A 12184-nucleotide genomic window follows, 5' to 3' on the forward strand; every position below is an offset into this window, starting at 1 on the left:
TTAAAGTCTTCTGATGACGCCTCGCCTCGCTTCAGCGTTTTCTTTGGGAAATAAAACACTTCAACTTTCACGCAGTGAGATGTTCAGAGTCCTGCTACAGAAGAACAAACACTCATGACTCTGGGTTTAAAAAAAGAATGAAGATAAAATTTATTATACAAAACATTTACAGTCAGCTAAGAAAATAAATAAATATTAAACATTTTTACAAATTAAAATAGTTGTAAACAAACGCAGCTCTGCTTCAGTCTGCTGCACAGCTTCCATTATTCCTGAAAACGTAAACAATACGAGTTACTGCTAAAATATTTAATTAATATTTTAAGACTGAATGAAGTTTGAGTCAAAAAAAAGGAAACTCCATTTTGAAATTTCTGATACTTTTTGAGAAACAAAACATTTTTTCTTCACTGAAGCATTAAAATAGTTTGAATGTTTGAAACCTGTGTTGTTTATCTCCATGGTTACGTGCTAGCGGTCTTCTTCTTCTTTGTTTGTCAGCGCCGCCTTGTGCACAGGATCAAACACGATGTAAAAACTTTCCTGTGTAGTGCCGCTAGTGGTGGAAGATTTGTGTTTCATGTTTGTTTCCCTGAGAATGTCTGTGGGCTCTCCTGACACCATCACCGGTACTTCAATAAAACGTACAGCTGACTGTAGTGAGCCTGTTAACTCCCACAGTTTACATTTCCAGCCTCACTTGTGATATTTCCTGGCAATATTAAAATAGTCCTAATAGTTCACAGTGACGATCAAATAGTGTTTTTGATCAGAAAGCACATTCCTAGAATTGGTCCAGTAGATCACCTCAATCGGCATCTGAGAGGTGAACGGACTGTAATGTGATCCTTTGGCGTGATTACACCTGATCACAGTAGGTCCACTTAAAGAGCTTGTTTGATCCACTGACAGGCTCAGAGTGTTATTCTAAGTGTGTGACAGCATCATGGAAAGGATCCCTACAGAGAGAGACCTGGAAGATCCTTTTGGTTTAACCACAAACAGCACACACACCAGACTACATTCACTAAAACAGGGATTTAACCTCACAGAAGACAGGAGCTGCTGGTCTACTGCTGCCTCAATTGATTAGTTTGTTTGTATTACTGTGTGTTACATAAATATTGTGTTGGATCTGAACTAATCCTTTAAAACAGCAAAGTCACAATAACACAAGCAAACTATGTGATTGTGATCAGCAACTCCTGTGTAAAATGATGGCTTTTGTCAATGGAGTTTCAATGGAGTGCTATAACAGCTGTTTGTGGTTAAACAAAAAGGATCTTATAATAATAATAAATTTTATTTAGGCGCCCTAAATAAAATTTATTATTATTAACATCTTCCAGGTCTCCCTCTGCAGGGATCTCCACGGTAATGTTGTCCGAATAACAATCTGTTTTAGTGGACATTACCTAAAAGGCCTTGCAGCCTTTTAGCCGCCTGGGAATCCTACGGCCGGTTGTCCTGGACGACGTTGCCGTCTTTGTCTTTGACCCTGAGCCGCCCGGTGGGGTAGCGGGTTTCCTGCCTGCCGTCGGCGTACACCGTCTTCACGGTGCCGTCCGGGTACTCCCTCCTCTTGTAGTCGGCCGTATGGATCTCCCTCTGGCCTGTGTTGAAGTGGATCTCCTTGGTGCCGTCCCTGAGAAAATTAGCAGTAATATAAAGAGTATAAATAATCAACTATTTTGATCGTTGAATAATCATTTGTCAATTATTTAAAAGCAAAAACACCAAATATGTGCTGGAAATCTGAAGCTGCTGCCTCGGGCTGTGCAAAATTATCATTTTAAGTTTTACAGGCTAAGTTACTGTTTCATCCTCTGGTATCAGAAAATGAAGTCACATTTGCTAATGAAGTAGCCCTTAATTAGTTATTGTCAGTATGTGTTTAGTTATTTTGAATAATTGATTTAATGTGCATGTGTAGCTGCACATTTAAGAAGGGAAAATCTGGAGCCAGTGGATTCATTTTTATAAAAATACATTAAGAAAATAAATAAATGTTGCATTTAATGAGCTTGTTCTGAATCTGAAGAGTAAATGCAGCTGGAGTAGAAGTATAGTGTAGCATCTAGTACCTGAATATTGTACTGAAGTACTTTTACCACAGCTCATCTGGCCTGCATGAAGTGGCAGAACTGCACAATGGTGAGTATTTTTAAACCCAAACTGGTGTTTGGGTGACCGAAGGCTCAGTGGAGCCAGCAGGGGCAGTGAGTGGACGGCTCGGAGCCGGAGGTCACTTACGGGTTGACCTGGATGATGGTCCCGTCTGTCAGGACGCTCTCCTCCCGGCCGCTGGGGAACAGGTTCTTCACCGTCTGGTCTGGGAAGGTGATTTCCTTACGGCCGTCTGGGAAGTGCTTCTCTGAAATGTTCAAACAGCAGATAGAATCATTCTTCTGAAATAAGATAAATGTAAGTTTTTTTAAATGTCTGCACTTTTACTGCATTTCAACAGCGAGTACTTTTAATATTTCTGTGCTACGACAGAAGTAAAAGTCTGAATAAAAGTGATTCTTGAGACACATCAGGAGGAAATGATCTTCGTTTGAGAGCTGCCTCTGTCTCAGCAACTAGACTCCCTCCATCCACACCTCATTATTTAGTTATAGAGGATCTTTGTCTCGACCAGCTGCAGGGAGCAGTGAGTGAATGATGGATCGACCCAGTCAGGAATCGTCCATCAGGACTACAATGATGCTCCACAGACAATCTGTCTCTCAACTCTGTCTGGTGGTGATTCTACGGTCTGATCGCCTGCTCTCACCGGTCTGGTTGTTGGGGAAGTGCAGCACCTCCACGCCGTCCGGGTACGTGATGTGTGTGGTCTGGGCCTCGGCGTAGAAGTAGATCTGAGCACAAGGACGCGGAGCAGCAACGAAGTCAGGTGGGTTAACGTGCTAAATGTGCTTACTGTCCACTGTAACGCTGGGTAAACATCTCACCACTCTCTGGTCGGCTGTGACCTGCTTGGTGTCTCCGTTGAAAAAGGTCACTTTGACCGTCAGTCCGTCCGCTGAAACCTCCTTCCTGGTCCCGTTGGGGAACGTGATGAGCCGATCACCGCCGGCCAGAACCTTCTCCACCTGCAGGGACGGCAAGCAGAGCGCCGTCAGCAGCCTCCACTTAACAGTCAGCACTTTACCTCAGAGTCTAGTAAATACTTTATACTTTATACTTTAATCAGTAGGTTTTTTCCTTCATACAGTCAACTTCAACTACAGTAGTTTATTAAGTCTTTGCAGCGAGCAACAAAACATGGACGTCTTTATTATCCAAGTACTTTTGAACACTTTATTTATGGGGATTTTCTCCATTTGTTATCTATTTATTATCGTTATCTCAAAGTGTATGTACAGGAAAATAAGGAATACTGGAGAGAAACCAACAACAGACAGAAATAAAAAGGAGCATCAGTGTATTTGGGTACATTTAGGACTTTAGTTTGAGATTACTTGTAGAAATGTTATTAGATATGTTAGAAATGCTACTGAGGGTTCTTCTCACGAGTCAGCAGAAAATAATGATGTCTGCTCACGAGTTTCCCCGACTGTCACTTAAAAACATTGAAGTGCTTTTAATACGTATGCGTGTACACATGATTATATATCAAATGACCACCGCAAGAGGATGTTCTGATATTTATGTTGGATAAAATGTCCTCTTTAAAGATTGACACCACGTTAGTTGACAAATACTACAAACTACTCACCTCGTCTTCATAGGTTCTACTTAAGTCACCTGATGAAGACGCACACGTGCACTAAAAGTCTCTCCACTTTCTCACCTTCCCGTCAGAGTGTGTGACGACCTCCTGAGCGGCTTCTGGCTCTTCTGCCTCGCTGCACTCCGGCTGTGTTGGCAGAGAATCTCTCTTCTGCAATGAGAAAGTGTCAAAAACATCCAATTATTAAACATTTCTTGCTGTTTTTCATAACGCGACAGCTTCTCTTCCTCCAGTGTTAGTGAGGAAATGATGGTGGCTCACCGGAGAGCACACGTGTGAGGGCTCGTGGTTTGGCGGCTTGTCCGGGCTCCTGCTGGCGGGCGTTGACTTCTCCTCCGTCCTCCTGCCAGGCAGTGAGGAGGAAGAGGAGGATGAAGGAAGGGGGCCCGACCCTGCCGGCCTCCTCAGGCTGCTCTTTATCCCTGCTGAGAATCGACACAGAAACAGAATCAAACCTCTGGTTCTGTCATCACACCTTTGATAGGATTTTGTTTTTGCTACTTATTTTCTTCCTTTATTTCCTTGTTTAGCGTGTTTGACTTATTAACTAGTATTTTGTTGTGTTGTAAGTTGGGTGACACTGTGGGCACCTGAAGCCATATACGCAGGTAGGCAGGTGGAGGACCAGCATGCACCTGGGTGAGCCTGTTTTTTTTTTTTTTTTTTGAGGCAGCAGGAGCAGTGATTTTTTTTGTTCTTTTGTCTGCTTGCTTGTTTGAGAAAATAAACTATACGACTTCTTTAGTTAAATCACAGACCCATGGTGCACCAGTGACTCTTTGATTCTACGTTTGATTTGCACCGTACCTGTAGCACCCTGACTGCCGTCCCTGGAGCTCCTTCGGGTGGCTGCAGCGGTGCTGCTCTGTGGAGGGCTGCTGCTTCTGGAGTCCAGCGGGCTCTGAGAACAAAGACAGAACCACTGACTTTAACCTTAATGCAGGAGGAGATGAATCAGAGCTCCATCACAGGTCTGGAAACTGACATGGACTTCGGTCAGTGAAAGAGACCTGATGCCTCTTGAAGTGATTATTAACTGTCATGTGTGAAGATAACTAAAATCACAGACTCATAATGTCCCCCACATTGTCCAAGTCACACAGACTTGTTTATAAAATAAAATGTGATCTAACCACAGACAGACTTGTACTCAGCTACATCCCACAGAACATTAATTTAAGCAATAACTAATAATATAAACACACTCACAGCAAACTTCACTCCTTTGGTCACACATGGAAAGTTGTTTTCAAACATTTTGGGATCTTCTTTCGTTTCTTTGTCCTTTTCTGCACCGACAGAGTTTCTCTTCCAGGCACTGAGGCGGAGCTTCTCCAGCATACGGATCTTAGATTAAGAGAGAAAGCAGAAGAGAAAGTCTGTGAAAATGTTTAACAGCAGGTGTGTTTCTCCTTTTCTTCTTGAGGACAGCATCTCTACCTGCAGCCCTGCAAACTGTCGGCTAGCTGGTTTGTTTACAAGCAAGAAGCCGCGTGCTGCAAACTGGATTATGAAATCTGATCTATGGGTCCTTACATTTACACCTGGTATTAAATTGCGTCTCATTATCCTGATCGTTCTTCCTTTATTGTGATTGGATCATCTTTTATCTTGCCTAAGCTCGTGGGCAGAGGTAAAGTCAGGTGACCTTTCACCTGTCTGAGATCCAATCACAACGTGGCCTGACAACCTCCAGATGTGGATCCCGATGCGCTCTGCCTACATTTACACCTGGCAGTAACGTGTGTTTGTCCTTATCCAGGCAGGTCAGAGGTCGGGTGCCTACCTCGTCCCGGAGAGAACTGTTCTCCTGGCCGAGGGAGTCGATCTGTTGCCGCAGCCGGCTGTGTGTGGAGGCCCAGCGGCTCTCCCTCCCCCTCAGCTCCTCCTGCAGGGAGCTCAGCTGCTGCTTCAACACCTGGCAGGGAAGACAAAGACACATTAAAGGGGAGTTCCGCCTATTTCTGGGGCTGGCCTCTTCTGGTTGGTTGATGCGCTCTTGTCTGATCAATAGCTGGCGTTACTCTCTAAAGGAGAAAATCCCTCTTAATCCATTATCTTTGTGTATTTATTACGCCACAATACTGTAATTCACCTCTAGTGGAGGACTGGTGCTGGATTAGGGAGTGGATGAGAGAGCCTGTTGTAACAACGCTCCTCCACTGGCCCATAATATTACTTTATTAAGACAGAGACCAGCTGTCCCCAAACCAGAGGCAGCACAGAAAAGCCCACTACCTTTGGACAGAGCGGCTGATGTGGTGAGAGTTTGTCACCTGGATTTCCTCTCGTTCCTTCTTGTCAGGCACGGCTCTGGCGGCCGACGCATGCTTCTCAAACAGTTTGCGATCCTTCTGTAACTTCCTGTTCTCCTCTTTCTTGTGCTCCTCAAACTTGGCCAGCTCCTCCGCTTTCATCTGCTCGAACTCCAAACGCTCTTTCCTACAAAATGAAAAAAAAAAACAGCGATAACGTAAACATAAATTACACAGGCAAGGAGAGAGTGAAGCCCATAAGTCATCAAACACCTTCAGCCATAAGAGGATATTGTAAAGGAAACTTAAAAGAATACATCTGGAGAGAGGTGCAGGTCGTCTTGTAATTTTTTTGTATAAGACATTTCTTGATCTGAAGCATGCTGGGATTACTAACTCAGAAATCTCAAAGCCTCACTGGACCAGGCAGCACCATCCTGACACTGGTTGTGTATTAACGCTGAAATGTATTTTGACTTTGACGTGTAAGGAATCAGAGTCTTACCTAAAATAACAAGCAGCCATGAGTAAAATTAATAAACCAGCATGAAGGAAAATACAGAAAACAACATTAAGTGCAGATAAATAAATCACCTGAGATGTTCCTGGTTTTTTTCGTTCTCCTGTCTGAGTTTGGAGAGGGCGGCGTTCTCCTTCTTAAACCTCTCGATCTCGATCTCCAGCTCAACCAGCCTCTCCCTCAGCTGTCTGGACTGGAGCTGCTGGCCTGGGGACGGACACAACGTTAGAGACAGAAAGAAAAAGAAGACGCCGCCTGTAGGGCAGAAGTGATGACATGTAATGAAACAATAAGTTGATCAAAGAATTGACAACACTGATGAGAAACAATTCATCAGAGAAGTCGTCGATGCCAAATAGCTTCTCTTAAGCATTATTAAACTAGAGCCAAATATCAAAATCCAGTAGCAGGCAAAAACAAAGTGACACAAAACAAACAAAAAACACTCTGAGTGTCTGAAACACACATTACACAATAAATCCATTAATTAATATGACTGTCTCACCTGTCTCCTCTGGCTTTGTGGACTCAGGAGCAACAGAAGTGGCAGGAGGAGGTGGGAGAGGTGCATTCTGGGTCTTGGGCTTCAGCGAGGGGAACAACCTCGTCATGAGCAGTGAGGGAGGAGGAAGAGGAGGAGGAGGAAGAGGAAGACCATTTGGCTCTTGATTGGCTGAGCCAGTGGCCGAGCTCTTGTCCACCTCCACAACTTTGCTCACAGCCACCTTCCTCAGCAGAGTCCGCTCCGGCAGTGAGGCCCCGCTGGCTGTTGCCTTGGACACCGGACTAACTCCTGTGCCGACGGCGGCGTCCTCCAGGTCGTTCCACGTGTCGTCGTCGTCAAACACGACTCCACCCTGCTGCCCGTCCTCCATCAGGGTGGACTCATCGGCATTGCTGAGGACGCTGTCGCTCTCCTCATCAGCTCCTGTCACATCTGAACCCCTGCAGCTGTCCTCATCCTGATACGACCGCTTGTCGTACGGCAGGTTAGACTGTGGGGGGAAGCAAAGGCTGCTGGGAAACAGAGCTGGTTTGACCGCCACTTCCTGGTCTTCAAAATCAGAGCTGCCGCAGGATGAAACGTCAGAGTCGTGGTGCTCGTCTTCGCTCCTGCTGTCCTGCTCAGCGCTCACTTTGTTCTTGTGTGCTTCGTCTCTCATCTTCATCACAAACGCATCAGAGATCACGGAGCTGCTTTTACCTGCCAATCCGCCACCATCTCCGACGCTGCGGGACCTGTGAAGTGTGCCTCTGGGAGGCGACTTGATGGGGGTGGAAGAGAGCCGTCGGGGGTGGAGTCCCCTGGCAGCCTGGTCCATATGGAGAACCTGCACACACAAAACAGAGTCTTTAAAAGTCATACAGCAGAAATAATCCACACGATCAAGACTGGTGCTGCTGGAAAATCTCTGGCATTTGCACGAGTTCTTGCAGCTTGTCGAAGCAGTTGTTTTCTGCATATACTTGTAACAAAAAGTTTTGTTGCTAAAAATTCTCAGCAGTCATCAAACATATCAGGGAGCTGCTGTATTGACCAGGGACTGAACATCTTAGTCATCATATTTGGTAGGTTATTGCAATCAAAGGGGTGAAGGAGCTGAGTAGTCACACGGGTAGTCATGTGATCCATTGTTATTATAAGAATATGAATTATAGCCACTTTAAGAGAGCTCTGTACACCAAGATATCATGGCAGAGAAACTGTAGCACTTGAACAATCAGACACAGGAAAAAGTGTCAAATGAAGCATCCGGTAAACACAAGTGTCAGTGATCTGATTTATGAATATATAAGTTAAATGAGGCACCTTCATGACAAAGGAGGAGTTGGATGAGAAGGACAGCTCCTCGGCCGCTTGCTCCAACAGCTCAAACTCTCCCAGCTCCATGCTTTCCAGCCTCCGCTCACTCTCCCAGTGCTGGAGCTTCTCCTGGAACGACAACTCAAACGAATCCTTTGGAACGCCGTCTCTTCCTCCTCTTCCTCTTCCTCCTCCTCCTTCTGCTGCTGATTCCTCTCTTGAACCACAGCCAGGAGAACCATCTTCAGAGCTCTCTGGCCCTCTTAACACTCCCACCTGTTTGGTTACAGGGTTCGGCTGCAGGTTGTGACCAGGACTCCTCGTGGCCTGAGCCGACAGACCCACTTTCCAGTTCTTCTGCTCCTTTACTTGCCTCAGATGATGTTGCTTTGTTTGTCTGCTCTCTGGGTCACTTTGAACAGACGCTGGTCCTTCTGTGTTCTGTCTTTGATGACTTCCTAAAACCTTCGTCCACGCCGCTTTACTGTCACCTCTGATGTCCTGAGGTGGCGAGGTGACACCTCTCAGTCGATTCTCCTTGTTGAGTGTGGTGGTTTTACGCTGGACAGGAGGCCGCTGAGCACCATGTGCGCCTCCTCTCTGTATAACTACAGGCTCAGAGTGGCTGCGAGAGATGACCCTCGTCTGGAGTTGTGATTTGGGATCCTTCTTCACCTCCATTGTCGGTAAGGAGGCTTTGCGACTGTTGGTATATCTTGACAGGCCCTCGCCTCGCTTCAGAAAGGCCCTCTTGCGAGGAGCTTGCAGAGCTTCACCTCCGTCTTGGCTCTGTTGAGATGAGGAGACACAAAATGAATGTCATCAGCCACAGTGTGCTATACTGTGATGATTTACTTTTCACTGTTCCCAAAGGGACCCTTGTTATGTTCTCTGACCTGCTGTTGCTGGGCAGACTTCAGCTTCTGCTCCTCCAGCCTCAGCTGCTCTTCCAACAACTCCTCAAACGTCTTCTTCTCGGCTCCAATACCTGGTTTTATAGGCCTATGGGAGAGGGGAGGATACACACACACACAAAACTCATAGAAAACTGTAAACATATTCTGCCTGCTGACTGGCTTGGTTTATCTCTTCACGAGACTCTCATTCCAACACTGAATACAATATTTACCTGTCGTGGAAGACTTCAGATTCTTTTCTGATGTTGTCTTCTGTCAAAGCCACACTATGACTTGGTATTAGCGTGTCATCATGCTCATGAAAATGATTAGCACGGACACCTTGTTCCTGGGCACCTCGTCTGGAGCTCCACGTGCCTGTAGGAAACACATATTTATCATATTCAGAAGTGATTTATCTCCATATTCATGTCAACGTAAGTAGGCTTGTGCTGGCTGGTGTACTTCAAATGCAAATATAAACATCATACAGCAACATTTTAATAAAACAGATAAGAGCTGCTGGAAATAAAATGGTAGAATCCTAGAATTAATTAAAGGCTTTTTAAAAACTTTTAAAAGTAATTTTAAAGGATGTCAATGATTCTGTGAGCTTCAGATCCTCAGGCAGGGAGTTCCAGAGCCAAACCTGCTCACCTTTAGCCTTGAGCCTGACTTAGGACCAGCCAGCAGAGCTCTGGCTAATAGGCTGAAGCAGACATTCAGAAATGTAGCTGGTGAACAGTGAGGAGAGGCTAAAACAGGAACAGGAGCGCTCACCAGCACCTGGTAGCTGCTCCGGTCTCCCTGCTGCCGAGAGCTTTTGTTCCTGTCGGAGGCTACAGGTGGAGCCTTGTGAGACCCCCTGGCACTTTGTGGTGGGGCTGCTTCGGGTCTCTCTATAATGTAAGGCTCCCTGGAGTGAGTTCTCCCTCCATTCTTCCTCTGAACACTCTGTGGCATCTGTAAGATACATCACAGCCACTTCATGTGGTGTTTGAAGGACAATATACACATGAAGAAGTACCACGCTGTATATAACACACATACACATCAATCTCCAATTTACATTTTTGTTTTTTTACCTCCTGTGCAGTCCTGGGATCCATTCATCATCCCCAGCAACATCATCTGCTCCTCCTGGAGGTGAAGTAGCTCCTCCAACTGATGAGCTTTTAGCTGCTCCTGCATGTGCTGCTGCCATTTCCTCAACTGCACAAACACATAATATTATATCTTAATAAGCCACGTAGCTGACTCTTATCCACAGTGCTTCTCAGTGGGATTAAAGAATATTACTATATACTATAATATACTATTAAAGAAATAGGCACTTTTGATTATGATGCTGGTCACAGTGTCAACATGCAGCCTCACATGTTACTAATGCATTAACATATTAAAGTGCTGATGGACTTGCACGTACACTCGTCTCTATTTGGGTCCTTGCCAACATAAATAGCCTTAGGAGGGAAATACTAATAATACCAGGGAGAGACAAAGGGGGGGTGTGGGATTGAGGTAGAGGTATTAAGGTAACAGGAATCAGTGACATAATCGACACTGAAACATTCAAAGCAGCAGATCATCAACATTAGTGATGGATATGTTGTTGCAGGTCTGTTTCCTGATATGATGAGCTGTTAAAACTGACTACATTCAGCCTCAGTCTTGTCACTAAAGACCTCAATAACTAAAAAACTGTCTCTCAGATGATATGATCCCAGCCTTTGCAGAGAGACACCAGATAATGGCATGCAGTGATGTCCTTACCTGTTCGAGCTTCATCCTTAGGGGCAGATCCTGAGATCTGCTTGCCATCTCATCCAAACTGTCCAACTCTCCATCTGGATTTCTCGGAGGCGCAGAGGGCAGACCGTTCACTGCCCTGTCATTCCCAGACCTCCCTCCTCCAGGTGACCGACCGACTCCATCCACACCGAGGCAGCTGCTGTCCGCAGAGGCGGGCAGGGGCGCGAAGTCAGAGGCGAAGGAGTCGTCTGGCTCCAGGGAAGGTGGGGATCCCACTGCAGAGAACGGCCGCACGGTGCCAGCCAAGTCCGGGCATGGGTGGAGGATCACCCCGGCTCTGGTACTACTTGGCATCCACCGGGCCAGGAAGTCTGCCTGGCAGTGCTGAAGCCCGGCTGGAGATGACATGAGGACCCCGCTGTCTCAGGCAGACCTCGCTAATCCGGGATTTGAACGACAGATTATGGTGACAGGTTAAGGGTTAGCTAATCACACCCTGAATAAACTCTGTCCTGCACGCTGTGGGTGGTGTCCAGATCCAAAAACTAACTATAGATAGTTAGAGACTATAGATAGTAACCGGTTTACCTTAAATTACCACTAGCTATTTGTATAATTATCTGGCATCGACTGCTGCCACAGTCATGTAAGGTGATCTGACAGTCTGCTTTAAATCAGTGTTTGTCTGGTTAGCAACGGAAATATTGTGTAAACGACACAGCCGAATCGTTGACAGCATCACAAAGTTTATGACATCTATCTCACAATTCAGCTAAAAGTTTGATGGCGCTCGTAGTCCGTGTTTTCAATTTTCTGTGCATTTAAAAGACTTGGCTTCCTTGGTGACAACATGAACGTTGCTAACGTTTTACGTGATGTTAAAAAAAAGTTTTTCATGGGTGTTACACTGTTGTGACGCGGCAAACAAATCCACAATAATAATAATATCGTAAAAAACACGAGGGGTTTACCTGTAACATAGGCGAAAAGCGGTGTTACTGGAGTTAAATCGTGTGTTGTAGCAACATAACAGACAAAAGTTTCGAAGCCTGCCGCCATATCAAAACAAAGCCCGCGAGAGTTAAAAAAACGAATACAAATCAGAGGTTGCATTATGGGTAATGCAGTTTAAGCGCATTTAAAGACGCCTGTTTCGCTAATTATATTTTAATTTGTTTTTTGTTTCATATAAGCAACTATAATAGTTAACACTTATATCAA

At 45.4% G+C, this 12184-nt stretch overlaps 1 protein-coding gene across 1 annotated transcript; it reads right to left on the minus strand.

The window, feature by feature from the left end:
* Positions 1 to 1320: 1320 nt before the first annotated feature.
* cpap (centrosome assembly and centriole elongation protein) lies at positions 1321 to 11386 on the minus strand. The gene is made up of 18 exons (XM_070838079.1): positions 10985 to 11386; positions 10297 to 10423; positions 9992 to 10108; positions 9445 to 9589; positions 9212 to 9317; positions 8322 to 9104; positions 7017 to 7842; positions 6586 to 6718; positions 6013 to 6178; positions 5523 to 5654; positions 4946 to 5083; positions 4544 to 4637; positions 3998 to 4158; positions 3797 to 3886; positions 2955 to 3095; positions 2777 to 2861; positions 2254 to 2374; positions 1321 to 1645 (listed from the first exon to the last, which is right to left on the minus strand). Exons 1-18 carry the CDS (start codon positions 11369 to 11371, stop codon positions 1453 to 1455), a joined length of 3945 nt encoding a protein of 1314 aa, XP_070694180.1. The 5' UTR covers positions 11372 to 11386; the 3' UTR covers positions 1321 to 1452.
* Positions 11387 to 12184: the final 798 nt, after the last annotated feature.

The sequence above is a fragment of the Pempheris klunzingeri genome, chromosome 10 (assembly GCF_042242105.1).
Source record: "Pempheris klunzingeri isolate RE-2024b chromosome 10, fPemKlu1.hap1, whole genome shotgun sequence".
NCBI lineage: Eukaryota > Metazoa > Chordata > Actinopteri > Acropomatiformes > Pempheridae > Pempheris > Pempheris klunzingeri.